Source organism: Chrysemys picta, chromosome 24 (assembly GCF_011386835.1).
Source record: "Chrysemys picta bellii isolate R12L10 chromosome 24, ASM1138683v2, whole genome shotgun sequence".
NCBI classification, from domain to species: Eukaryota; Metazoa; Chordata; order Testudines; family Emydidae; genus Chrysemys; species Chrysemys picta.
In genome coordinates this window covers 17,594,873-17,621,522 of record NC_088814.1, presented here as the reverse complement: position 1 = coordinate 17,621,522, position 26,650 = coordinate 17,594,873, and the positions used below count along the sequence as shown (strand labels likewise).

Here is a 26,650-nt window from a genome sequence, read left to right as displayed (position 1 = left end):
GGTGCATCCGTAAGTGGATTGGGACAAAATTTTCAAAGCCACCTCCATGATTTAGGAGCCTGTGTTCCATTGACTACCAATAGCCTAAGTCACTCATCTAATTTACTCATCATCATCTAAACAACCCCAAGAGAACAGAATTAGATGTGAGCTGTGCCGAGTTGTACCAGCTGAGGGCCTGGCCCATAAAGAACAGAACAGTGGATCCAGGAAGTGCAGAGTGAAGGGTCTGCAGATCCTTTACTTTGAATTAATTTGTCAAGAACCAATTCAATAAACCTTATCAAGAGTGCAGTCTTTGAAACAAAGTACTGAGAACTGCGCCAAAAATATCAGCAGCTTAACGCTGTCCTGCTCCGAAGCCAAGGTGGCAGTTTAAGAGTTAGTACTTCTGGTCTTGCATCATCACATCAGGTTAGGTACAGGCGGGGAGTTTTAACAAGGAGGGCAACTGACCATTGGAACAACTCACCTAGAGATGTGGTGGATCCTCCATCACTTGAAGTCTTTATGTCAAGACTGGGTATCTCTTTCTAAGTGACAAACTTGATCTCAAATGGTGTGTCATGGGCTGGCTGTAGGGATCCCTGAGTGAGATACCTTGGCCTGTGTGATGCAGGAGTTAAACTAAATCAGTGGGCCTCAAACTATGGGGCAAGCCTCCCATGGGAGGTGCGGGAATGTGTCAAGAGAGGCATGAGCTGTGTGGTATTTTTAAGAGCTCTGGCTGTCAGCTCCCGATGGCTGAGGCTCCTGCAGAAGGGCCATAGACCCAGAAGGCAGGAAAAAGGAGATGGCTGGAGCCCCGCCATCTGGGCTCGGGCTCTTCTCCCCCCATGAATCCCTTACCAGGAGGCAGCCTGGGCTCAGGCTCTCCTCTCCCCCAGCCAAATCCCTCACCTGGTGGCAGTGGGACTCTGGCTGTCAACCCCCAGGGCGGCAGCTCTGCCCAGCTCTGAAGGCTGCATCAGCAGCAACGCAGAAGTAAGGGTGGCAGTGGAGCATTAAGTCTGCTGTGAAAAATGATATTGACAAATATCAGTTTTCACATCGCCACCCTTACTTTTGTGCTGCTGCTGGTGCAGTGCTGCCTTCAGAGCTGGGCACCCGTCCAACAGCCGCTGCTCTCCACTCTGCCTTCAGAGCTGGGTGGCGGTGTATGTACTTGGGAGGAGCGCAAAAACAACTACAGACACAAAGAAGGGGGGCAGGATCAAAGAAGTTTGAGAACCACTGGACTAAATAAACATGATGGCCCCTTCAGACCTTCAAATCTATGAACCCCGAGGCAGCATTCATTCTCTGTGATGCTGGGTTACTGCTAATAAAGCTCTGTTCTGTGTTGGTGCTAGAGTGGGTCAAAACATGGGAACAATTGTTCAGGAATATTTTCGCCAAAAAAACCCTGCCATTTTTTTGCCATCAAAATCTGAACTTTGAATGAAAATTGTTATCCACATTTCAGAATTCAGATTATTTTGACCAGTTCCGAGAGACTGAAAAACAGGACGATCGTTGATGTGGATTTTGTGTGTGTGAGAAAAAAATCATCCCATTTTTGGTGAAAGTTCTGAATTTGTTGAAAAATGTCATTGAAAAATCCAAATTTGGAAAATGTGGACCAGCTCCACTTGTGCTGAGCATCAGGGCCCATTTGCCCTGTCATATGAGGGTTCATCCAGGGCTAATTGTCTTATAGGAACTATCGGACCTCAAACAAGGTATTAGTTAGTTTTTATATTATAAGTAGTGTCCAGAGGCCACAGCTCTGTCCACAGCTCTACTGCGGAAGAAATCCTGACAGAGGGCCAAGGCTAAACCAGGCAGACTACTGAAGGATTAAGATTTTTATACAAAGTTTACCGGCAGGAAATAGAATCCCAGTCTTCGTTGTTTCTATGCACAATTTGCAGAGCATAAAATGGAAACAATTCAGCTGAAATGGGCAGACCACAGCACTCCCATCCCAGGGCAGAATTCAGGGACCTGATTTAAAAAAACAGAGGCAGCACTGGGGAAGGAGTAAACAGCTCTGTTCCCCTTTCAAAATATGCCTTAAAACCTGGCCTCTCTCTGCTTCACCGGACAAGGGGGCTGCAGGCTGCAGGGGGATGAAGTGGTCTCAGATTGCCTTCTTCCTCCAGGGGAAGCTACAGGGTGGTAAACACCCTCTTGCTAAGCAAGTTTCAGAGTAACAGCCGTGTTAGTCTGTATCCGCAAAATGTATCACACTTCTTATCACACTGTCTGTACTCGGCTAGCTTGATTATCACTTCAAAAGTGTGGGTTTTTTTGTTTTTTTTTTGTTTTTTTTTTTTCTCTTAATTAATTGGCCTCTCAGAGTTGGTAAGACAACTCCCACCTGTTTATGCTCTCTGTATGTGTGTATATATATCTCCACATTATATGTTCCATTCTATATGCATCCGAAGAAGTGGGCTGTAGTCCACGAAAGCTTATGCTCTAATAAATTTGTTAGTCTCTAAGGTGCCACAAGTACTCCTGTTCTTCTTCTTGCTAAGCAGAAGGTCATTTTACAGTTGCCTGCTGAGGTGAAAGCGGAGCAGTGGATGTTTCCTAGTTCCCAGTTTATACTTGTGCTTTAGTCTTCAAGGCATGAATCCATAAGGCCACCTTTGAAATTCTCTGGCTTTTGCAGGATCCCTGGGATCTGGTCTCCTAGCCCCCAGAGCAGGTGGCTGCATATACTGCTGTCCTTGGAGCAGAGCACTCCGAAGCAGCATATGGGCTGTGTCATGTAACGTCACTAATAAAATAATGGAGCAGATGGTGGGGCCAGGGCCGGCTCCAGGCACCAGCCTGGCAAGCAGGTGTTTGGGGCAGCCGCTCCGGAGGGGGGCGGCACGTCCAGCTATTTGGCGGCAATTTGGCGGACGGTCCCTCACTCCCGCTCGGAGCGAAGGACCTCCCGCCGAATTGCCGCCGCAAATCACGATCGCGGCTTTTTTTTTTTTTTTTTTTTTGGCTGCTTGGGGCGGCCAAAACCCTGGAGCCGGCCCTGGGTGGGGCGGGGTCTGCAAACACCAAGAGGCTGATGGAAGCAGCACTGAGGGCTTGTAAAGAAGACATCACATCAGGAGAACCTGCTCAGCTTTTTTAATTGAATAATATAGAACAGGTGACTGAAGGAAGGCAGTCAAAATAAATGATTCGGGGCCCAGTGATAGTGGCAGACACGCACGAGGTAATAGTGTGAAGGGGCTGGAAGGAGGATGTATGTGGGCCCCTTGACTGGTCTTTTCTCATTGGTCATGAGAGCCTGAACCCGTTGACCTTCGATTTGTGTGTTGCAGATCCCAGCCTCCCAGAAGGAGTGGGGAAGTGGCTAGTTGGGCGGGTCTGGACCGTACAGCGATGCAGAGATTTGGAAGTGTTTGATAAAGGGGGATACTGCTGCTAATTGTTGTCATTTATTTCTAACTGTGTGTGCAGAAAGCACAGGACGGGCAGGGTGCCATAAAACAAACACCATAGATCTTTAGCTTGATGATCTCAAACAAGATCTTTCCGGCCACGTTCGTTCATTGACCAGCTGGGACTTCTGCTCTCATGCTAAAGCCTGTTCATTTCATTGTTAACTCATCATCTTGATTACATTAAGAACAGGAGTACTTGTGGCACCTTAGAGACTAACAAATTTATTAGAGCATAAGCTTTCGTGGACTACAGCCCACTTCTTCGGATGTAACTCACAATTCAAGAGGGATGTTGATCAATTGGAAGGGGTTCAGAGAAGAGCCACGAGAATGATTGAGGGATTAGAAAACCTGCCTTGTAGTAACAGACTCAAGGGGTACATCTACACAGCAATTAAACACCCGCGACTGGCCTGGGTCAGCTGACTTGGACTCACAGGGCTCAGGCTATGGGGCTGTTTAATTGTGGTGTAGATGTTTGGGCTTGGATCAGAGCCTGAACTTTGAGACCCCACAAGGGAGGAGGGGCCCAGTGCCAGGGCTCCAGCCCGAGCCTACATACCTACACTGCATACTAACTGACTCAGGCCAGCCGCAGCCATGCCGCAGGTCTTTTCTTTACCCGAAGAACTCAATCTATTTAGCTTAACCAAGAGCAGGCTACCGGGTGACTTGATTACAGTTTGCAAATATCTACATGGGGAACAAATATTTAATAAGGGACTCTTCAATGTAGCAGAGGAAGGTCTAACACAATCCAATGGCTGGAAGTTGAAGCTACACAGATTCAGACTGGAAATAAGGTGTAAATGTTTAACAGGGAGGGTAATTAATCATTGGAACAATTTTCCAAGGGGTGTGGTGGATTTTAAAGTCAAGACTAGATGTTTTTCTGAAAGATCTGCTCTGGTAATTATTCTGGTGAAGTTCTGAGGCCTGTATTATACAGGAAGGTCAGACAAGATGATCACAGTGCTCCTTTCCGGCTTTGGGATCTATGAATCTGTGTGTCTCCACCTATGTGCCTGCGGGATCCAGCCTGAAGCAGGGTCTGTCTTTGTTATGTGTCTGTGCAGCGCCTGGTATCGTGGGGTGCTGATCCTTGATTGGGGTCTAGTTCCCTAATATATAAATAACAATAACTTGGATCTGAACAGTGCCACAAGGACTGAAAACTAAGTCCACGGGTCATGCAGCTGGCAGTGTATTGAGTGAGGGGAGGGGACAAGGCAGGGACAGATGTTGGGAGTGGTTTATTTAACATATGGATCTCAGTTTTAAAGATTTATTTATAAATGTCCCAGCTGATGCCAGAGATCATTAGCAGATCAACTCCTAGAACACCTTGAGGAAATGCATGTGTGATGGTTGCCAGCTAGGCTGACAGACCCTGGTTGAACTGGGGATCTCTAGAACGAAAAACCTGAGGTGCTACAGGTGGAGCAAAAAAGCCATGCTCACTAATTGGAGTGGTAACAGACTCATATCCTCTGTGGATTGGACACAGAGAGGGACACAGAACATAGACTAACCAGTTACGCAGATGTAAGAGTGCATGGTACATCATGTTACTGACCATAGCTCTATGATAGTGCAGAATTAGCAGCTGGATTCTGCTGTCAGTTACACGCTCTGGTAGGATTCGAATTCAGCACTCAGCGACAGTCGCTCGCCTCAAGGAAACAAGAACATCACAATGTGGATCACATCCCAGAAGGAGGAAACTCAGCTGAATGTGAAATTGATGTGGTGTGAAACAGACCTGTTCCTTTCTGTCATTTCAGGTTTTTCCCTTCCCAAGAGGCCAGGCAGAGGGTTTCTGAGAGCAGAATGAGAAGATGGCAATCCCGCCACATGTACCCGGTCCTGATAATCTCCGCCCGTTCACCCGCGAGTCCCTCGCTGCCATAGAGCAGCGGATTGCTGAGGCGGAAGCGCTCAAGATCAAACGGCAGCATGTGGAAGTGCATGAGGAAGAAGAGCTGAAGGCCAGCAGCGATTTGGAAGCTGGGAAACCCCTCCCACGCATTTACGGGGACCTGCCTCCAGAACTCATCGGGGTGCCCTTGGAAGACCTAGACCCCTTCTACAATGATAAAAAGGTAGGAAAGTAGGAGCCAGGCCCTGCTGAGAAAGGGCTGTGGGACAGACAGCCACCTTCTCAGAGAGGTGGGTCCTACCCAAACTGCCAAGCCCCGGTAACTCTTTATCTGTAAAAGATGGAACAGCCTGAAATGAAACTTTTAAAAAAATTACTTTTGTGAATTGCCAGCGACCCAAAAAATTCATTAATCATCCAGCTCTCCCCCAAACCCAGAATGGAGCCAAATCCTGCCAATGGCTCTTTGCTGTGTATAACCCAAAATCCCAGCTCCCAAACAGGGTCGGCTCTAGGTTTTTTGCTGCCCCAAGCAAAAAAAAACCTCTGGGAGCGCAACTGCCAAAGCAAAAAAAAAGGTGGCCGGAATGCCGCCCCTGAAATTGTGCTGCCCCAAGCACGTGCTTGGTTTCCTGGTGCCTAGAGCCAGCCCTGCTCCCAAAACCACTGAGCTTTGGGACATCCAGAATCCAAACCCAGGTTCAAATCCAAAGTTTGCACCGTGGCCCCATCTCTAAATGGCAGAATCTGATTTGTGCCTTTTCTGCCACATTTCCACCTTCTGGAGCAGGCAAAGTTGATAGGGATTTGCTCTAGGTCACTCCACATAATCTTCAGGGGCTCTCACTGAATCAGTGCCTGGCATTGCAAATCTAGCTGCTGGGAGCTTCCCCCACCACATGTTCTGAGCCTGCATCAAGCATCTCACCACTGAGCTCCTACAAGTTTGTTTTGAAGCTGCCCATTGGATTGGGGATTCCTCAAAAACGTGAGCAGGGGCAGGAGCTGATGCCATGGAGGGGGTAAGAGTCTGAGTAACGACAAGGCTTTGGAAAGAGCTGGTCACAAACTGGAATTTCCCTTCTGCAGGAAATCAAGACATTTACCAAAAATGTTGTTCTGGATCAGAACAAAAAGCCAAAACTTGAAAGTTTTCCATGAACCAAAAATTGCAAAAACAATTTGATTCAGGACCACCAAAACATTCCATTTCAATGGTGTTGAAACTTTTCATTTCATTTTGATTTAGATTATCTAGACACAACATTAAATATATATAAATATAATATTACAATTATTTTACTATTGTATAAATCATCTAAATGAAATAAATAAATAGGACACCTTTGAAACAAAATATTGACTTTTTCACATCAAAAAATTTTTGTTAAAACCAACACATTCCCGCAACACATTAGAATTTTGACAAAACTGCATTTTTCAGTGGAAAACTGTTACGTCGACATTTTTTCAACTTGCTCTAGGTTTGGATGAGCCCTTGTAAGTCTGGCTGCCTCTCCAAGGCTTCACCTCTCCCTCACTCAACCATCCATCCATGTAACGCCATTAACAGTGATGGGCTCACTGAACGAGCTAATTTAACTATAAACATCCATCTGTGCCAGCACATAATGCTTTTCATCGGCTCTCGATTATCATATGGCACCTCTAGAATGGAACTTCTGCCCCCCACATAACATCCCATCCCACCATGGAGAAGGTGCAGGCTGGGTAACTCCTCCATTCTCCAGTATTGCCAGGCGAAGACTTTAAAAGCTAATGAGTCAGGACCATTCTGCTTTTCCTGCTACCCCTGCTCTGCCCATGCTATCTTGAAAAGAACCACCACCCTCACAGCACTTTCAACTCCTTCCCCATGTCCTGGCACTCACAGAAACATGGTACCCCCCTGGCTGACACAGCCCTGTCAGCTGTGCACCATCATGGTGTTTTTACATTATTACACATCTCACACCTCAATCATTCCCAAGGGAGCAGGTGAGACATTGGACTCCTCCTCTCCTATTTCTGCTGGTTCCAGATCTTTTATGGTGACCTCTGGCTCCTTTCCTTTGCAATACAAGCATTCTCCAGATTCCCTATTCTCAAAGAGTCTCTGCTCTGCTGTCAGCTTGAACTCTTCGACTACTGCCCCATCTCTGTAATTCTCTTCAACTCTAAACTCAATAAACACGCCAACTAACTGTTGTCTTGAGCGTCTCTCCCACAAAATGATTCCCACACACTTCACACCACCGAAACACTCTAGCTAATGCTTCTCATGACTTGTCTTGGACATATCTTAACGTCGTCCTCCTTCCCATGACTGTGTCTGTTTGTCATTAGATAGCGAACTCAGGCAGGGATCTACCTTCTTTTCGGATTAGAAAGCACATCGTGGGCACAACTGGAAATAAATAATGTTATCAATTTTCTCCTTTGTTTGGCTGCAGAGTATTCTGACGTACAGGGCAGGGCCTTGGCTATTTATATTATCAAGACTCTTTAGCAAAACACTGCAGAATGCAACAAAAACCCCCAAACCGTTCCCCTGATTCCCTCCCAAGTCCCACTCCTGTGCTGCGTGCCGCACTCCCAATTTTTCTCAGCCATTTTAGCCAGAACATGAGATAGAGATGTTTTGAGGCTCTAACTTACGTCAAAGTCCAAGCAGGTCCCTAGACAGCCTGAAAATATTTGAAGTCCTAAGTTGCTAGACTTTCAAAAAACGTGAGTCAGGACTGAAAAAAATCACGAGATTTTAAAAAAATATAATAAATCTGGGGTCTTCTTCTTTGCCTTCTGGTTTTTGAGCATTTTGGGGTGCATTTATGTCACATTTTCAAGCTTTTCTCTGCAGCCACGAGGGCTAGATTCTCCTGTGAGTGTCTGCAGGAGCTGAGGCTTGAAGTAAAACATCAAATATTGTGAGAGTCACAATAAAATCATGGCGAATATCATCAGCTTTTCCCCACCTAAAGGAAACTGCCCATTTGTCCATCACTTGCTCAATGCTACATCTTGCATAAAGGCCTGTTCCACATGTGATCGAATCCATAAGGCTGGTGTAGTTTCTGAGTTTCTCATAGAGTTGTAGGATAGTTCTGCTGTTTGCTTGTGGGTGTTCTTATTGATGCTGAGTGAACTGGACTTTCTGGACATGGTCCCTTGCATTCAGAATATCTTCTGAAGAGTCCAAGGAGTTTTTAATTAATTCTAGAGAGTGGAGAATTCCCTTAGTTTGGCATGGCTTGGTACGTTCTCTATGTTCTGTGGCACATTCTCCAGCACCCATCACAGCATGTTCTCTGAGCCATCTCTTAAGCCATGGCATCTTGTTTTAGTATGTCCCCTTAGCTGATTTGTGTGGCATGTGGTGTGGCTAGTTTCTTTGCATTTCTTGGTTTTATGACCAGAAGGGAAGAAACAGCAGGAGTGAGGCTGATTTGTTATGTGTCTGACCCAGGATAAAATCAGGTTTCAGAGTAGCAGCCGTGTTAGTCTGTATCCGCAAAAAGAAGAACAGGAGTACTTGTGGCACCTTAGAGACTAACAAATTTATTAGAGCATAAGCTTTCGTGGACTACAGCCCACTTCTTCGTATGCATATGAAGCATCCGAAGAAGTGGGCTGTAGTCCACGAAAGCTTATGCTCTAATAAATTTGTTAGGATAAAATCAGGAAACCCTGGAAAAGTTTATGGGAGACCTCCTGAAATGTCCGACTGGATCTCCACAGCAAAGGAATTCAAATCTGCTTTGAAGAAGCAACCACAATTTTAGCTGCATCTCCAAATGGATCCTCTAAACTGTCACAGGAAATAGCAGTTAACAGTGAATGGTGCAATATTTACACCATCTCCTGAAAATAAGGCAGAATTGTTCTTATAGGTAGTTTTTGTCAGAGATTGACTCCCCTCTTGCTGAGGGACTGCAGTGCATCATGGGAGTCACAGTCCGACTAGGGAGCCTGGCTTATAGGGCAGAATGGGGGTATGAAGCACCTGGATTACAACTCCCATGAAGCATTGTGGCAACATTTCAGACATTAACTTTTCAGCTTCTGTATGTTTGGTTTTTTAGAAAAAAGTCAAAATTTTCCACTGAAGTGGACACTTTTTATGAAAAAAAAAATCATTTTGTTGAAGACTCAATTTTCCATCTCAAAGCGATTTGGATGGAAAATGTCTGACCCGCCCTAGTTTTAATTTAGTGCTCTCAGTGTGCTAGGCACTTTACAGATCTATAGTATGTCAGAGCCCCTGTTCCTAGGGCGCTCACAAGTGTAACAACATCGCACCACACAGACAAAAGATACGGGTGGGAAGACAACTGAGCACAAGGTATTTTTGCCCTCTCCATTTTGTATGATTTTCTTCACTCTTAATGGTCCACTCAGCCCCTCCATGCTATGACCCTGTCACGCTGTTGGGAATGGCTCACGACTGTGAGTGCCAACCTGTCAAGAAGCAGGGCAGACACCCCAAACTGGTTTTGTATTCTATAATTAGATTTCACCAACCCAGTAACAAGTGTGACCTCCTAAAGTACTATTACAGTCTTACCTGTCCCCTTGGGCAGTCCAGTCTATCTTGCCACTCAGGCAAGTTGGACTTAGTGATAGTTGGTGCTATACACCAAAGTTCACAAAATACTCAGTCACTTACCCCAGGTCAATTTGTACCTCCCATTTCATACCAAAGACAACACTTGTAGCCAATCCTATCATAAGCTATTTAAGGGCTTACTAACTAAGAAAAGAAATGAGAGAGTTATTACATGGTTAAAACAAGCAAACATATGTACACTGATGAGTTACACTCTGTGGTCCCAAAAGGTGACAGAGCTGCAAAAGAAACTACACCATCTGCTCACGAAACTCCCTGAAAAAGCACAAGAACAAATCTCCACAAACACACCCCTAGAACTCCAACCAAGGGTATTCTATCTGCTACCCAAGATCCGTAAACCTGGAAATACTGGACACCCCATCATCTCAGGCATTGGCATCCTGATAGCAGGAGCCCTGGCAGAAGCCACGGGGTGGGCAGGGGAAGCCCCAGCACCAGGACCCCAGCTGTGGCCCCGGGACTGGAGGAGCTCTCACTCCCCACTGTAGCCTCAGGGCCCTAGCAAGGGGACAGAGCTTCTCCAGTCTCAGGACCGCAGTGCAGGGGGACAGAAAGGAGTGAACTTCCCTATTTAAATGCCAGACTTCCATGAATAGCTCAGACAGAAGTTATGGGCTTGCTGAAAAAATTACTGGGCGGGGTTCTCCGGGCCTGTGTCCAGCAGGAGGTCAGACTAGAGGGTCATAATGGTCCCGTCTGGCCTTAAAATCTATGACTAGTTTTTTCTGATATTTGACCAGCTCTGTGAATGATTTTCATGGGCTCTCCTTGCCTGGCACACACTGAGTAGCCTCCAGCACAGTAAGGCGCTACCCACCTGCATCTGAAGTTGTAGGAAAACTGACGTGCTATTATATTGTCCTTCATGGGAAATAGATGCCCGGGAGGCTAACAAGGTGCACAGATGTCACTGATGGAGGAATTTGATGCACACATTCTTTATTACTGGGGGTGATGAGAAAGATGGAAGGAACCCCAGAGTTCACTCAAGACAATCTCAGGGTAGCCGTGTTAGTCTGGATCTGTAAAAAGCGACAAAGAGTCCTGTGGCACCTTATAGACTAAGAGAAGTAGTGAAGACTTCTGTTAGTCTATAAGGTGCCACAGGACTCTTTGTCACTCAAGACAATCTGCCACCCTAGGCAAAACTTCAGTGTGCCACCCCCCTCTTCGTAGGCACTGGAGACGGGGGGCACCAAGGGCCACTGCCCCCCCACACACACTTTTGAGAACCTGAAGAAGGTGGGGGGACGACACAGGTGCTGCCCTTGGCCCCTAAACCTTCCCTCCGCCATTACAGAGGAGCATCTGGGCCAAATTTGAACGAGTGTTGTGGCCGGGAGCACGCTGCTCAAACGCTGCTCACAACACTGCTCACAACGCCGCTCAAAAAATCATTTCTTCCAGAAATCTGCCACCCTGGGCAACTGCTTAGTTTGCCTAAAGCTAGAGTGGCCCCCGAAGAACCCAGTTTGACTCTCAGATCCCAGGTTGAGTTTGCAAGGCTGGCAGCTAGAAAAAAAAACAACTTTTAATATGTAAACAGCACATTTGAACTGAGACATAATAGATGTGGAAACCTCCTCAATACTTTTTATATAAAGACATTTTTCACAGTAGAAGCAGTTTGACATTTGAACCACTCAATACCAGCTAAATTATGCTAATATAGCCCTGATTAAGCAATAGTCATTACCATTGATTATCATTGGCACGAGCCAATATTCTCGTTTGAAAAGAGACCAAGTATGGAAAATTTCATCTCTGGAGATCTCAGAAATTATGAACATCCTAAAACATGAAGCTATTGTGGAAACTTGATTTTACATGACCTATAGATGACACCACTAGCATCCATGCTAATAATCAGTTGAAGCTAAAGCTATACGCCCATCAATCAGATATCCACCAACATCTAGCATTCTATCTTAAGGTTTTATCCTTCTGCCTATCTGCCTAGGATCTGAGCACCATCCAGTGAAATGTATTAGCAATAGCATAGTCCATAGTGAGATTCATGGAGCTGCTGATTTAGTTTTGGACATAAAAGCTCTGCTTGGGGTAGCTTTATGTTTTTGTTTGATTGGCTTGTGTGTGTGTTGTGAGAAGGGAATAATGAATCTTCCTTCTCTCTTTGTTTTTCAGACATTCATCGTCCTAAACAAAGGAAAAGCAATCTTCCGGTTCAGCACAACCCCGGCCCTATACATGCTAGGACCCTTCAATCCTCTCAGGAGAGGTGCCATCAAAGTGCTTATACATTCATATCCTTTCATAAATTAAACAGTAGTAAGTCACCAGGCCCAGATGGGATTCACCCAAGAGTTCTGAAGGAACTCAGATATGAAATTGCAGAACTACTAACTGTGGTATGTAACCTATCACTTAAATCAGCTCCTGTACCAGATGACTGGAGTGTAGCTAATGTGACACCCTTTTTTAAAAAAAGGCTCCATCCAGGATTGCCTCGATCCTGGCAATTACAGGCCGGTAAGCCTAGACTTCAGTACCAGGCAAACTGGTTGAAACTATAGTAAAGAACAAAATTGTCAGACACATAGATGAATGTAATTTGTTGGGGAAAAGTCAACATGGTTTTTGTCAAGGGAAATCATGCCTCACCAACCTACTAGAATTCTTTGAGGGGATCAACAATCATGTGGGAAAGGGGGATCCAGTAGATATAGTGTACTTAGATTTTCAGAAAGCCTTTGACAAGATCCCTCACCAAAGGCTCTTAAGCAAAGTAAGCTGTCATGGGATAAGAGGGAAGGTCCTCTCATGGATTAGTAACTGGTTAAAAGATAGGAAACAAAAACATGGTCAGTTTTCAGAATAGAGAGAGGTAAATAGTGGTGTCCCCCAAGGGTCTGTACTGGGACTAGTCTGTAGCACGGCGAGACTCACTGGTGAGGCGCCTCCTGCTGGTCGTCTTGAGAATTAGCTCAACTCCAGCTCCAGAGCTCCCTCTGCTGGCTGGTGACTCACCTGCCTCAGGCCCCATGTCCCTCCCGGACCCCGGTGCCCCTTTACCTCTGGGTTCTGCCCCAGCAATACCCCACACTCTGGGTCTCCCCTCCCAGGGGAACCCCCAACCCTCTAAGCCCACCTTGCCTCAGTGGCTACTGCCAGTCATCATCTAGCCCCCGCTCTCTGGGGCAAACTGCAGTCTGTAATCAGGGCCGGCTTTAGGCCGATTCAGCCGATTCGGCTGAATTGGGCCCCGCGCCAAGAGGGCCCCGCGCTGCAGCTCTCCACCCCGCCCCCAGCTCACTTCCCCGGCCCCTCCTCCCCTCCCCTGAACGCTCCGCCCCCTCCCCTGCTTCCCGCGAATCTCTGATTCGCGGGAAGTCTGAAAAGAAGCAGGGGCGGGCCGGCAGCACAAGGTAAGCTGGGGTGGTGGGGGCGCGAGAAGGGCTCGGGGAGGCGCGGCCTGTTCCTGCAGGCCCCAGAGGCTCTGGCCCGGCTTGGCTCCAGCCCGGCCCCCGCGGCGCGGCCCGGCTCCGGCTCGGCCCCCACCGCGCGGCCCGGGTCTGGCCCGGCCCGGCCCCCGCGGCGCGGCTCGGGTCGCCACCCCCCGCGGTGCGGCTCCGGGTCGGACCCAAGCCCGACAACCCCGGCCGGAGCGCGGCTCGATTCCTGGGGGCGGGGCTTGCTGCAAGCCCCGCCCCCAGGAATCGGGCCCCGCTCTTGCTAGAGCCGGCCCTGTCTGTAATGGCCACTCATCATTGGCAAGGGGGTTGGACCAGCTGCCTCTGCCTAACCCTAGGCTACACCTCTTTAACCCCAGTACCTACCTTGGGCCTTTAACAAGGCCTGCAGTCTGAGGCTTTACCAGGCTGGATCTTCCCAGCTCCCTTTGCCCTTCCCCAGCACTGCTCCACTTCAGGTACCTTGCGCCCAGGCAGCTAGCCTCCCACTCCAGGGCTTGAATGGGACTCCTGTCTACTGGGCCCACAGCCCTTTTATCCAGGCCAGCTGTGGCCTGATTAAGCCAGCCACACCTGGGCCAACTACCTCGCCAGCCTCCCTAGTTGCTCTTAATCCTTTTAGAGGTCTATAAAATCATGACTGGTGTAAAGAAAGTAAATAAGGAAGTATTATTTACTCCTTCTCATAAGACAAGAACTAGAGGTCACCAAATGAAATGAATAGGCAGCAGGTTTAACACAAACAAAAGGAAGTATTTCTTCACACAACGCACAGTCAGCCTATGGAACTCCTTGCCAGAGGATGTTGTGAAGGCCAAGACTATAACAGGGTTCAAAAAAGAACTAGATAAGTTCCTGGAGGATAGGTCCATCAATGGCTATTAGCCAGGATGGGCAGGGATGGTGTCGTTAGCCTCTGTTTGCCAGAAGCTGGGAATGGGCGACAGGGATGGATCACTTGATTAGGGGGTTGGGGCACATGACTTACGAGGAGAGGCTGAGGGAACTGGGGTTATTTAGTCTGCAGAAGAGAAGAGTGAAGGGGGATTTGATAGCAGCCTTCAACTACCTGAAGGGGGTTCCAAAGAGAATGGAGCTAGGCTGTTCTCAGTGGTGGCAGATGACAGAACAAGGAGCAATGGTTTCAAATTGCAGTGGGGGAGTGTAGGGGACTCGACCCCCGGCAGGGTGGTTGGGCACTACACTGCCTCGCTACACCCTCTTTGCTGGGTTGGGGAATACCCAGTATATAGCCCAGACCTTCAGGCAGGGCCCAGGGCCACCCGGGGGGGGGGCAAGTGGGGCAATTTGCCCCGGGCCCCACAGGGGCCCCCACGAGAGTTTTCAGGGGCCCCCACAAGAGTTTTTGGCGGGTCTTCGGTGGCAGGTCCTTCAGTGCTACCGAACACACCCAGAGCGAGTGAAGGACCCGCTGCCGAAGACCCGGAGTTTCTTCCACTCCGGGTCTTCGGTGGCAATTCGGCAGCGGGTCCTTCACTCGCTCTGGGACTGGCCGCCGAAGTGTCCCGAAGACTCGGAGTGGAAGGATCCCCGCCGCCAAAGACCCCAGGCCCCCTGAATCCTCTGGGTGGCCCTGGCAGGGCCCAGTAAGCAGTACAAGGTAAGCCGAGGCCCTAGGTCAGGGCGGGCAGCAAACAAACAGTCAGGAGCTCAGGCCCTCAGGCAGGGACTGAGCAAATAGTTCAATATAAGCCCAGGCCCTGGCTTAGAGCAACCGGGGAAGGGAGAGACTGCCACCCTCAAGTTGGTGGCGGGGGGACGCAGGTCCACCCACTCCACTGTGTCCCAGCCCGGGGCCCTAGCAGCAGCAGAAGACCCGCTGCTGTGTCAATGGGGATCCTGGCCGCAACACACTGACGTTGGCTCTGGCAGTGCTGCAGCCAGACTAGGGTCGGCTGCCCCCGGGCTACTTCCAGACTCCCCCTCGTACGATACCTGGGTCTGGGTGGTGTCCTTGGAGGGTTCCAGCATCATGGGTTCCTCCGGGTAGCTAGCGAGGGATAGGCTTGGCAGCTCCTCTGGGTAGCTGGCGACAGGTAAGCTTGGCAGCTTCTTGGTAGCTCAGCTTCAGGCCCCTAGTCAGCTCCTGGGGGGCATCCAGTGGTGAGGCCCCCAATGTCCGTGGTCACTATAGTCCAGTTAAAGTAGGGTGGGGAGAGATTCTTGGTGTGAAGACCTGGGCAGGAAGCCTTTCCAGGAGAGTGCTTTAGGGCGGGTTTTGAAAGAGAGAGAGGTTGCTTGGGGGACAAGAGGGACTGCTCCAAACATGGGACGGTGTGAACCAGGGAACAAAACTGAGAGAGAGACAGAAACCATGGGAGAAGCAAGGGGAGGAGAGACCAAGGGGTGCTCAAGGGTTGCAGGAGGCTGGGGAGCAGGAGAAACTGAGAATAGGAGAAACTGAGAATAGAGCTCCTAGAAGATGGAGGAGTAAGAGACAGGAAGCCAGAGTCCCAGGAGTGTGAGGTAGGGCTGGGGAGTGGGGAGTAATTCAGCCAGAGCCACAGGCAATGATTTGGATTGTCCAGGGCAGTAAGGGCAGGACATGGGTAAGAGAATTATAGTGATCGGGGCAAGAGATGATGAGCAGCCAGAGAGGGATTTTAGCAGTGTGGAGGGTGAGGGGAGGCAATGTGAGAGAGGAGGAAGTGGCAGGAGTCACCGGGGTCAGAGTCAGAGATAACACCATCTCCTAGGTCCTGGAGATGTAGAGGATGGAGTAGGGAGATGGTGGGAGGGAGCCAGGAGAGAAGATACAGAGCTCAGGTTTGCAAAGAGTGATTGTGAGCAGATGGTGGAACATCTAAAAGGAGGTGTCGGTTCCAGATGCAGGACTGGACAGAAGAGGAGGGGCTGGGTGGAGTGGTGGGTTTGGAATCCCTGCTGCAGAGGGATAGCTGACACCGGGTGGGGGGAATTAGGTCATCCAAGCAAGGAGAAGGAACAGGGAGAGGGTCGCCAGCAGACAGGCAGAAGGGAAAGGACAAGGAACAATGGAAGGAGACACCAAGGGCATGTCTATACTAGAAATGCTGCCCTATACCATGGTAGCGCTGTAGCATAGACACTATGCCGACGGGAGGGGTTCGCCTGTCACTGTAGTTCATCCACCTCCCTGAGAAGTGGTAGCTAGGGCGACGGAAGAATTCTTCCATCGGCCAAGTGTTGTCTGCACTTGGATCTACATTTCATACCCCTGAGTGACATAGCTGGAGAGACCTAAGCTTTAGGGGGAGCCCAGGCCTGAGATGTGAAAGGAGCATTGGAAGAGAACCAGGAGAGGCCAAGGAAGGAGAGAGTGACCGAGAGCATCAGAAGCCACAGAGACACTGAGGGATGGGGAACAGGCCATGAGGCCCAGCCAGGAAGGGGAGCAGAGATGGTGCGGGGGTGGGCAGGGAGACAAAAGCCAGACTGAAGGGGATCTAGGAGAAAGGCTGGATTTCCCATTAGGCACAGTAGGCACGTAGCCACACAGCCCTGCTGGAGTCACCTCCCAGAGGGGCCAGTAAGTGTGGCCAGGGGGCAGGACGCAGGAGAGTGGGTCTCTGGAGGGACTTGTGGGGGGGCTCTGGGCAGTGAGGGGATGGAGGACGGTGGGCAGTGGGAAGTTTGTGTGGGATGCTGGGCAGTGGGGAGTGGAGGAGTGGAGGAGGTTTGTGCGTTTCGGGGTGTTTGGCAGTGGGGGAGGTCTGTGGGCAGAGGGGCGCTGGGCAGTGGGGTGCCTAAAAGTTAAAAGTGGCGGTTTGGAGCTCTGAACCGCTGTGAGCGCTGGGGGCCACCCCACAGCTCCCAGCCGCCACAGCAGACCTCCTGGTCACCGCGGTCGGTGAGACACAGGCGGCAGGGGACCCTGGAACTCTGAACTTGGAACCGGGGCCCTCGCAGCTGCCCAGCCACCAGGAGCAGTTTGGGGACCCTGCCCCTAGGGGCACACAAGATATAAATCCGGCCCTGTGTAGGAGGGAGTTCTCCAGCTGCCAGGGGGTGCAGCGTGTACTAGGAGCTGAAGGGTCACGGGAAGGAGGAGATAGGGTGAGGGAGGTCAGGGCAGTGAGGGCAGCAGGGAGCGCAAGGAGAATATGAACAGAGAAGTGTTCACCTGCTCTGGCCAGGAGAGTCAGAGATTTTTAAGGCCAGAAGGGATCACCATGATCACTAAGTCTGACCTCCCAGGCAACACATTCATTCCTGCTTCGAGTCAAATAGCTGTAGCTGAACCTGAGCATCTCTTTAAGGGGCCCATTAGTGCCTGTGGGGAGGGCTCATCTCAGCTGCGTGAAGGGCCCAGTACCCAGAAGTGGGGAGAATCAGAGGCATGCAGGGTTCTGGGCCAGTGGAGACATAGGTGAGGGCAGGTTGCTAGGGAGAGAGGCGGGGGGCCAAAGGGAAGATCCTGTTTGCAAAGTGGCTAGAGGTTGGGGGAGGGCGAGAGAGGAGGGCTGAGGGATGCCAGGAAGGGCTGGGGCTCAGCGCAGGCTGTGGGTGTGGCTGGAGGCAGAGGTGTGACCATAGTGAAGGGGGGCCATTGGTGGAATAGTTTAAGCTTTCTCCATCTCTGCGTCGTTCTGAAAGGAATAACAAGCCCCAGGCATCTTTTCTGGGAGCCGCACTCCAGGGCTGGGGTGGAGGGAAATGCTGCATGTGCTCTTACCGCTGTGCCCGGCCTTGGCAAGGACTCGGGGGAGGAGGGGAGCCTGTGACAAGCCCAGAGAGATTTTCCTTGACCTGGTTGTAAATTATTCAGCATGTTTATCATGATCACCATTTTGACCAACTGTGTGTTCATGGCAATGAGCGACCCACCACCATGGGCCAAGAACGTGGAGTAAGTTCCTTTCCTCCATTCGCTGCTTGGTCTCCTGATGGCTCTGGAGAGGGTGGCTCCCTTCGCTGCGTGGCTGCTCCTTACAGAAATCTGTCCTGCTTATCAGACAGGGGCCTGAGGGAAAGGTGTGGAGGGGCCTTGGGAAATGGGCATGTGTAGTTTGGAGACCCCCGGACTGAGCTGTCACCACGTTTGTGATCTCAGAACCCAAGTTTGTGTCCTCCTCTAGACTTTGCAACCACGGGCACATTTCTGAACAGCCTCCCTCCACTACTCACCGCGCCTCAGCTACAGGACAGACAGGGCTCCGAGCAGGCAGCAGGTTTTTGAGGGCTCAGCACCCACAATTTGGGGCCAGATAACCATGGCTCAGCACCCACTATCAGTGCCAGATTTTCCAAAGAGCCTCCCATTTAGGTGCCTAAACAGGGGCTGAAGTTTTCAAAACACCCAGCAGCCCCAGTGGTGACACTAATGGCCCGGACCCCGCCTGCCCTCACCATGCTGAGCTCATTTGGAAATCTGCCCCGTGGTGCTGAAAGCAGTGTTGGTAGTGAGTGGCCCATCTGTATTAAGGCTCCCAATGCTAGCAGAGCTCAACTCCTGTCAGCAGCCATGGGAAATGACTGCTAAGACATATTTTCCAACCCTTTTCCCATGAAGGTCTCAGGACCCATTTTTCCTGCATACACGTAACATTTTTGCAAGTGTCTTGGATAGTTTTCCCTTTGAGCTGCTTGTCTTGTCTACTTATCATAAGTCACTGTTTCTGCTTTCAGATACACCTTCACTGGGATATACACCTTCGAGTCCATGATAAAGATAGTAGCCAGAGGATTTTGCATTGACCAATTTACATTCCTACGCGACCCATGGAACTGGCTGGATTTCAGTGTTATCGTTATGGCGTAAGTATACTCAGTAAGGGACATGGCACAGGCAGGAAGCCTAGCTAACCAAGTTGTAACATTGGTGGTATAGGATGAATTGGAATCAAATGTCTGGAGAATAGCCAGAGATGTTGGAGATGGTATCATCTACACTGGGTATATACCCCAATTCCTGCACTTGATGGCCAGTCACTGAAGTAGCCACACTCCAAATGTAGACAGGGAGAGCTGTGATTGCATCGATGGAGCTAACCCCAGTGCCAAGCAGGGTTAAACTTCACTGGGGTATATTGTGACTTTCCTTGTCTATACTTGGGGTTTTGCTCTGGTTGTTGGTCCCCTATGGCCAGGATTGGGGTACATCTCCAAAGCAGACAAGGCCCACCTAGGTCACCTTGCCTGTCCCTCTCAGTGAAGCCTGGCTTGTTACCTCACTTTGCCCAGAAAGAATCAAATTGTGCTACTTCCTACCCCTATTTCTGCAGTGAATCTCTTCCTATTATTTCTCTGTCCTCACACCACATCCCTTCAATATCCACTGGGACCAGGTAAAGTGCCAGCTACTCCCTCTTCCAGATTGGCAGCAAAGACATTAAATTCAACCAGTCCTAACCCTGATGACTACCTCACTCCCCTTCTCAGCTCCCCATGCTTTGATCTGTCAGGTTCAGCCTTGCTTCTTGTTTGTAGTCCCTCAGATGGCATTTCCATCCAAGCAGAGTCAGATTAGTTTGACTAATAAGGTTTAGCAAGTGTTAGAATCATAGAATATCAGGGTTAGAAGGGACCTCAGGAGGTCATCTAGTCCAACCCCCTGCTCAAAGCAGGACCAATCCCCAGACAGATTTTTGCCCCAGATCCCTAAATGGCCCCCTTAAGGATTGAACTCATAACCCTGGGCTTAGCAGGCCAATACTCAAACCACTGAGCTATCCCTCCCTCCATCACCTTCATGCAACATTCTCATTCCCGTGGCGCTGCTCCCTCATCTGAGGCTCTGAAAACGCTTTGCAGGCTTGGCAGCCTTTGCGTGGGGTAGGGGCTATCAGGATCCCAACAAGGGCAGTCAGGGCCAAGGGCCAAAACATGAACAAACCTGAGGCTGAGAGTAGCCGAGGAGTTCCTGGTCAGTTCTGGGCCAGGGTTGATACCGAGGGTCAGAATCCAAGTCACTTTTCAGGTCTGAGTCAGGTGGCAAAGTCCAGAACAAGCCGAGGTCAAGCCAAGAGTTCTAAGAGCATAGAACAGGAACCCTCTTGGACACCTGCTGGAATGTCCCTTGGGTTTGTATAGAGCCAGGAGCCAAACAGGAGCCATGAAGCTGCTGCCTATCAAACCCTTAAGGTGGTCCCCAGCAGATCATGGGTCATGGCACACAGGCTGGATAGAGCTGCTGCTGGGTGACAGCTTGGAGGTGCTGGCTGCCTGGTAGCTCAGCAGCCCTGGATTCTAGACCTGCAGGGCCCTCTGGCGAAGGCTCCTTCTCCCCATTTTACAGATGGGGAAAAAAGAGAGACTCTCTCCTGTAGGACAACCTGCAGGGAGGGGCAGGGGAAAGATGCTTGAGCTCCTCTGGCCTCCTCTTCACTTGGAAAGGGAATCACAATGAAAGACTATTTTGGTCCACTGAGTTTGGTGACATGATGCTGGCCACCAGCGACTGGCTCCAGGCAGACCAGGATGGGTGGTACCAGCTCCTGTGGGCTAAGTGCTGACCCCAGCACTGGTCCCAGGAGGCATGATGCTGACCCCACTGTTAAACCCGATGGCATTTCCCAGGGCAGCCCAGACCTTGCTAGCTGCACAGGACCCAGTGGATTCTCTGCTCCATGGGGATGGAGTGGTGGCAGCACAGAGGGGATGTTGTAGAGTCCGACCGTCCCTGCTCCCACCAGTGGCTCTGGAACACTTTTAATAGTGGGGGTGCTGAAAGCCAGCCCCCTTACTGCATCCATGTCTGTCCCTCCTCACCTCTCACCCCCCGCAGAACTGGGGGTGGGAGCGGGGCCGTGTCTCTGGGAGGGGGGACCCAGACAGGGGTAATGGGACCAAGGCTGGGGCTACAGCTGGGGTCAGGGGCAGCAGCTGGGACCCCAGGCACGGGGCCAGAAGTGGAGCCCTGGGTGAGCGGCGGCAGCCGGGACACCAGGCGCGGGGCAGCAGTCGGGACCCAACATAAAACCTGGGGTGTTTCAGCACCCCCCGCACCACTAGTTAACGTGCCTATGGCTCCCAACCTTCCCAGATTAGGGTTGCCAACTTTCTAATCACACAAAACCGAACACCCTAGCCCACCCCTACCCCAAGTCCCTGCCCTCCGATCACTATATTCCCCCTCCCTTGGTGACTCACTCTCCCCCACCCTCACTCATTTTCACTGGGCTGGGGCAGGGGGTTTGGGTATGGGAGGTGGTGAGGGCTCTAACTGGGGGTGTGGGCTCCAAGGTGGGGCCAGAAATGAGGGTTCAGGATGCAGGAGGGGACTCCGGGCTGGGGCAGGCATTGGGGTTCGGGGGGGTTCGGGCTCCAGATGGGGGTGTGGGATCTGGGGTGGGGCTGGGGATGAGGGGTTTGGGGGGCAGAAGGGGGCTCCAGGCGGAGGGGGGGCTGAGGGATTCGGAATGTGGGAGGAGGTTGTGGGTGGGGGCAGGGGGTTGGGATGTGGGAGGTGTACAGACTCTTGGTTAGGAGTGCTGGCTCTGGGATGGGGCTGGGGATGAGGGGTTTGGGGTGTAGGCAGGGGCTCCAGGCTGGGGGGGGTGGGGCTGAGGGATTCGGAATGTGGGAGGGGGCTGCGGGTTGAGGCAGGGGGTTGGAGTGCAGGAGCGGGTGAGGGCTATGGGGTGGGGCTGGGGATGAGGGTTTCAGGGTGTGGGAGGGGCCTCTGGGCTTGGGCAGAGGGTTGCGGGGGTGAGAGCTTTGGGGTGGGCCCAGGGATGAGGGGTTCAGGGCTGGGGCAGAGGGTTGAGGTGCAGGGGGGTTGAGGGTTCTGCCTGGGGGTGCAGTCTCACCGTTAAAGTCCGGTCGGCAGTGCTGCAGATCTAAGGCAGGCTACCTACCTGCCCTGGCACCGCGCTTTGCCCTGGAAGAGGCCAGCAGGTTCGGCTCCTAGATGGGGGGGGCAGGAGGCTCCGTGTGCTGCTCTCGCCTGCAGGCACTGCCCCCTCCCAGCTCCCACTGGCTGTGGAGCCGGTGCTCGGGGCGGGGGCAGCATGTAGAGCCCCGTGGCCCCCCGCCTAGGAGCCGGACCTGCTGGCCACTTCCAGGGCACAGCACGGTGCCAGGGCAGGAAGGGAGCCTGCCTTAGACCTGCAGCACTGCTGACCGGACTTTTAACGGCCCGGTCGGCGGTGCTGACTGGAGTCGCCAGGGTCCCTTTTCGACTGGGTGTTCCGGTGGAAAACCGGACACCTGGCAACCCTAGCCCAGATCCCAAAGGCATCATCCACAGTGGCCTCATGACAGTGTGACTACCACATCTTAGGATTTGTCTGCACAGGCTAGTGCACAGTAGGGAGGCCACTAGTCCAGGATTAAACTGGATGGCCCGGTACTTGGACAAAACTGGACATGGTTTTGTCCCGTATCAGATGGCTCTGCCCCAGCCCGCTCTTAAAAATGGCACCTCTGGAATGCAGGGTGACCTTGCATGCACCGTGTGTGCAAAGTCACACTGGTGGGGGTGAGGCGGCCCATTCTGAAAGATGGTGCCCCCTCCACATGTGGCATGACCTCGCACCCATCACCATGCCAGTGAGGGCAGAGTTAACACCGGCGGGGGCGGGGTCAGGGTCACACCATTCCCAGAAGTACCGGAATGTCCGGTGTTGAGGGAAGGTGGAGCGGACATCTTATGCACCAATATAATAAGGGACTTGATCTTCCTTGGCTTGAAACCAGAGTAAGACGCACCAGTGCAGCATGTGGACATGAGGCATTTCACTGGGGGAGGGATAGCTCAGTGGTTTGAGCATTGGCCTGCTAAACCCAGGGTTGTGAGCTCAATCCTTGAGGGGGCCTCTTGGGGATCTGGGGCAAAATCAGTACTTGGTCCTGCTAGTGAAGGCAGGGGGCTGGACTCGATGACCTTTCAGGGTCCCTTCCAGTTCTAGGAGATGGGATATCTCCATTAATTTCTTTCTATTTCTATAGGACTGGAAGGGACCTTGAGAGGTCATCTAGTCCAGTCCCCTGCACTCAAGGCACAGCTAAGGATTAGCTAGACCATCCCTGACAGGTGTTTGTCCAACCTGCTCTTAAAAACCTCCGATGAATGCAGGGGGCATCTCTGTGTTGTGTTTATACAGCACCTAGCGGAGTGGGGCCATGTCCAAGACTGGCGCTCAAGGATGCTATCATCATCAACAGGAATCAATCAGTAAAGCTCACCTGGTGTAAAACTTCCCAGTGTAGACAAAACCGCAAGGCAACACAGCTCCAGACCTTCCCCCCTTAGTCTTTGCAAGAAGCTGTGAAGTGCTAATGAGTCCTTTTCAGGCACTCACAGCAGCACACAGCCTGCAGGCTCCCTCCTGGTAACACTGCAGGTTGGCAGCTCTACTGCTTTTGTCTCTGAAAATGACCCTGACCTAGAGTGCTGTGAAAACACGCCTCACCTCCAGTCACTGCAGCAGATCAAAGTCTGAATCCTTCTGAATCCTTCTTTCCCCCCTCCCTCAGTTACACCACAGAGTTTGTGGATTTGGGAAATGTCTCAGCTCTACGAACGTTCCGTGTCCTCCGCGCACTGAAAACAATCACCGTGATTCCAGGTAGGTCAAGGAGCATTTGCCTTCCAAACCATCTCCGTTCCTTTCCACAGTTTAAGCTTTAACTTGAAAAACCAGCCGGCTTTCAGATCTTTGCCCTGGACCTTGGATTGTCCCATGCATCAGTGCAAAGTGAGTGTGGAACACTCCTGTTCTTGTGTGACAGTGTTTTATACCCACTTTGCACTCGCTGTCACTGGCATAACTGACTATACAGGTTGGAGGATAGTGGAGAAAAGGCCCCTTGCCTATTGAGAGGTGAAGGCATTTTTCTTTGAGTTGGGGGCATTATGGCATTGGTAGTGCTAAAATAGGGTTACCATATTTCAGCAAGCAAAAAAGAGGACGGGCGGAGCCCCGCCCCTGTCCTGCCCTGGCCCCGCCCCTGCCCCACCCACTTCCCACCCCCCTCAGAACTCCCAACCCTCCCACCCCCCGCTCCTTGTCCCCTGACTGCCCCCTCCTGGGACCCCTGCCCCTAACTGCCCCCCCCAAGACTTCACCCCCTGCCTAAGCCTCCCTGCCTCTTGTCCCCTGACTGCCCCCTCCTGAGACCCTCCCCCCAATCCTAACTGGCCACCTAGGACCCTACCCCCTACCTGTACCCTGACTGCCCCAACCCTTATCCACACCACCACCCCCAGACAGACCCCTGGGACTCCCACGCCCCATCCAACCACTCCCCACCCCCTGACAGCCCCCCCCAGAACTCCCGACCCATCTAACCCCCTCTGCTCCCTGTCCCATTGACTGCTCCGATCCCTCTCCCCACTCCTGCCTCCTGACAGCCCCCCCACAACTCCCAACCCCCACCTCGTTCCTTGTCCCCTGACTGCCCCCTCCTGGGACCCCTGCTCCTAACTCCACCCCAAGACTCCACCCCCTACCTAAGCCTCCCTGCCTCTTGTCCCCTAACTGCCCCCTCCTAAGACCCCCTCCAAACTGCCCCCCAGGACCCTACCCCCTACCTGTACCCACCTTATCCACACACCTCCCAGAAAGCCCCCCCCCGAACTCCCGACCCCCCCCCCGTCTCTTGACTGCCCCCTCCAGAACCTCCCTGCCCCTTCTCCAACCCCCTGGCCCCCTTGTCGTTGGCCTTCGGTTCGCCTAAGGTCTCTCTGGGAGCTTGCTCAGGAACTGTCTGAGCCGTTCTCCGGCACGCTGGGCAGCAGTGGGGGAGGAGCTCCAGACTGCCGGAAGCGAATGCAGGGAGGGAGGGAGGGAGGGAGTGAGCTCTGCTGCAGGGGAGGCGGAGGACGGGCTCTCTCTCGCTGTCGGAGGCACATGTAAGAGGCACCATCCGGCTGCCCTGTTAGCCGCGCGCGCTCTGCATGGGGGGGGGGGAAGTCCGGACATTAACAAATTCCCCCCGGACGCTATTTTTAGTTCAAAAATCCGGACATGTCCGGGGGAATCCGGACGAATGGTAACCCTATGCTAAAAGCTCCAGCAGCATTGCCAGCCCAATTATAAGACCCTGCTTTTGCTTGTGCATAACTTTGCAAAAAAATGGCCTTTTGAGCTGACATTTTCCATGTCCCAAAGTAATTTTTTTGCCTTGGAAAACTTTGAGGAAAATGCATGTAATTGTTTTGCATTATTTTCTGTATTTAAAAAAAAGTAAGATGTTTCAGACTTTGACTGTCTACACTTGGAGCTCAGCGTGTGTTCCCAGCTCATGTAGACATACTCGCATTCACTCTCATTGGGCTAAAAATAGTAGTGTAGCTGCAGTAGCACAGGCAACGGTGAGCGGTGGCATAGGCTAGCTGCCCAGTGCACAAACCTGTCTGGACCCCGGAGGCGCGTATTGGCGGTGGCTGAGCTAGGCCACCACTTGCCGTTGACTGTGCTAGTGCGGCTACACTACTATTTTTGGCATACTAGCTTGAAAAGAGCTAGCACAAGAGTGTCTGCATGAGCTATGAATCACAGCCCTAGCTCCAAGCGTAGATGTAGCCTTTAGGGTCAAATCCTGCTGCTTTTTACACATGTGAGTGAGTCCCATTCATTCAATGGGGCTATTCATGAGGAGAGATTAATAAGACTGGGACTGTTCCGCTTGGAAAAGAGCCGACTAAGGGGGTATATGATAGAGGTCTATAAAATCATGACTGGTGTGGGGAAAGTGAATAGGGAAGTGTTATTTATCTTCTCACATAGCACAAGGACCAAGGGTCACCCAATGAAATTAACAGGCGGTGTAGACATTCGGGCTCAGGCTGCAGCCCAAGCTCTGGGACCCTCCTATCTCGTAGTGTCTTAGAGCCCAGGCTCCAGCCTGAGCCCGAACATCAACATCACAATTAAACAGCCCCCTAGCCTGAGCCCCGCGAGCCCAAGTCAGCTGGCACGGGCCAGCTGTGGGCATCTAATTGCAGTGTAGACATACCCTTAGAGGCCACTTTTGCAAATATATGCGGTCTGGGACTCCTGATGGTCACCTTATCCCAGCCTCTAGATGGTGCCAGGTTATATGTAAATTCAAACTACCAGGCTATGTGCCCAAATATGAGCCAGATGTTGGGCCCTCACCCTGAGCACACATAGCTCTATGTTTTGATAAGGTAGAAGCACACCAAGAGCTCAGGTTCAATGGGGGAGGCTGCCTCGCTGGCACAGTGCAGAACCCTTTGGGCAAGCAGGGTGTCTGGCAAGGGTGGCTGCCAACCTTGTCCAATGGATCCTAACATTCCTCGGGCAAAGACCCAGGAGAGTGTCCTGGCATCACAGGAGTGGCCAAGTCAAAGACGCTCTGGGGA

At 51.4% G+C, this 26,650-nt stretch overlaps 1 protein-coding gene across 3 annotated transcripts in view; it reads left to right on the top strand.

The window, feature by feature from the left end:
- Positions 1-26,650, top strand: part of SCN4A (sodium voltage-gated channel alpha subunit 4) — a 186,093-nt gene that overhangs the window by 69,157 nt on the left and 90,286 nt on the right. For 2 of the 3 annotated variants that reach the window (XR_010594824.1, XM_065577964.1), the window contains exons 1-3: positions 18,143-18,226; positions 19,006-19,134; positions 23,797-23,888. Coding sequence is in view for 2 of the 3 variants with exons in the window: in XM_065577964.1 (XP_065434036.1) it covers positions 18,147-18,226; positions 19,006-19,134; positions 23,797-23,888 (301 nt within the window). In the remaining variant the exon portion in view is untranslated. Of the gene's footprint in view, positions 1-5,221; positions 5,540-12,091; positions 12,211-18,136; positions 18,227-19,005; positions 19,135-23,796; positions 23,889-26,650 lie in introns of those variants that run through there. The other variant, XM_005283115.4, reaches the window with a different exon arrangement.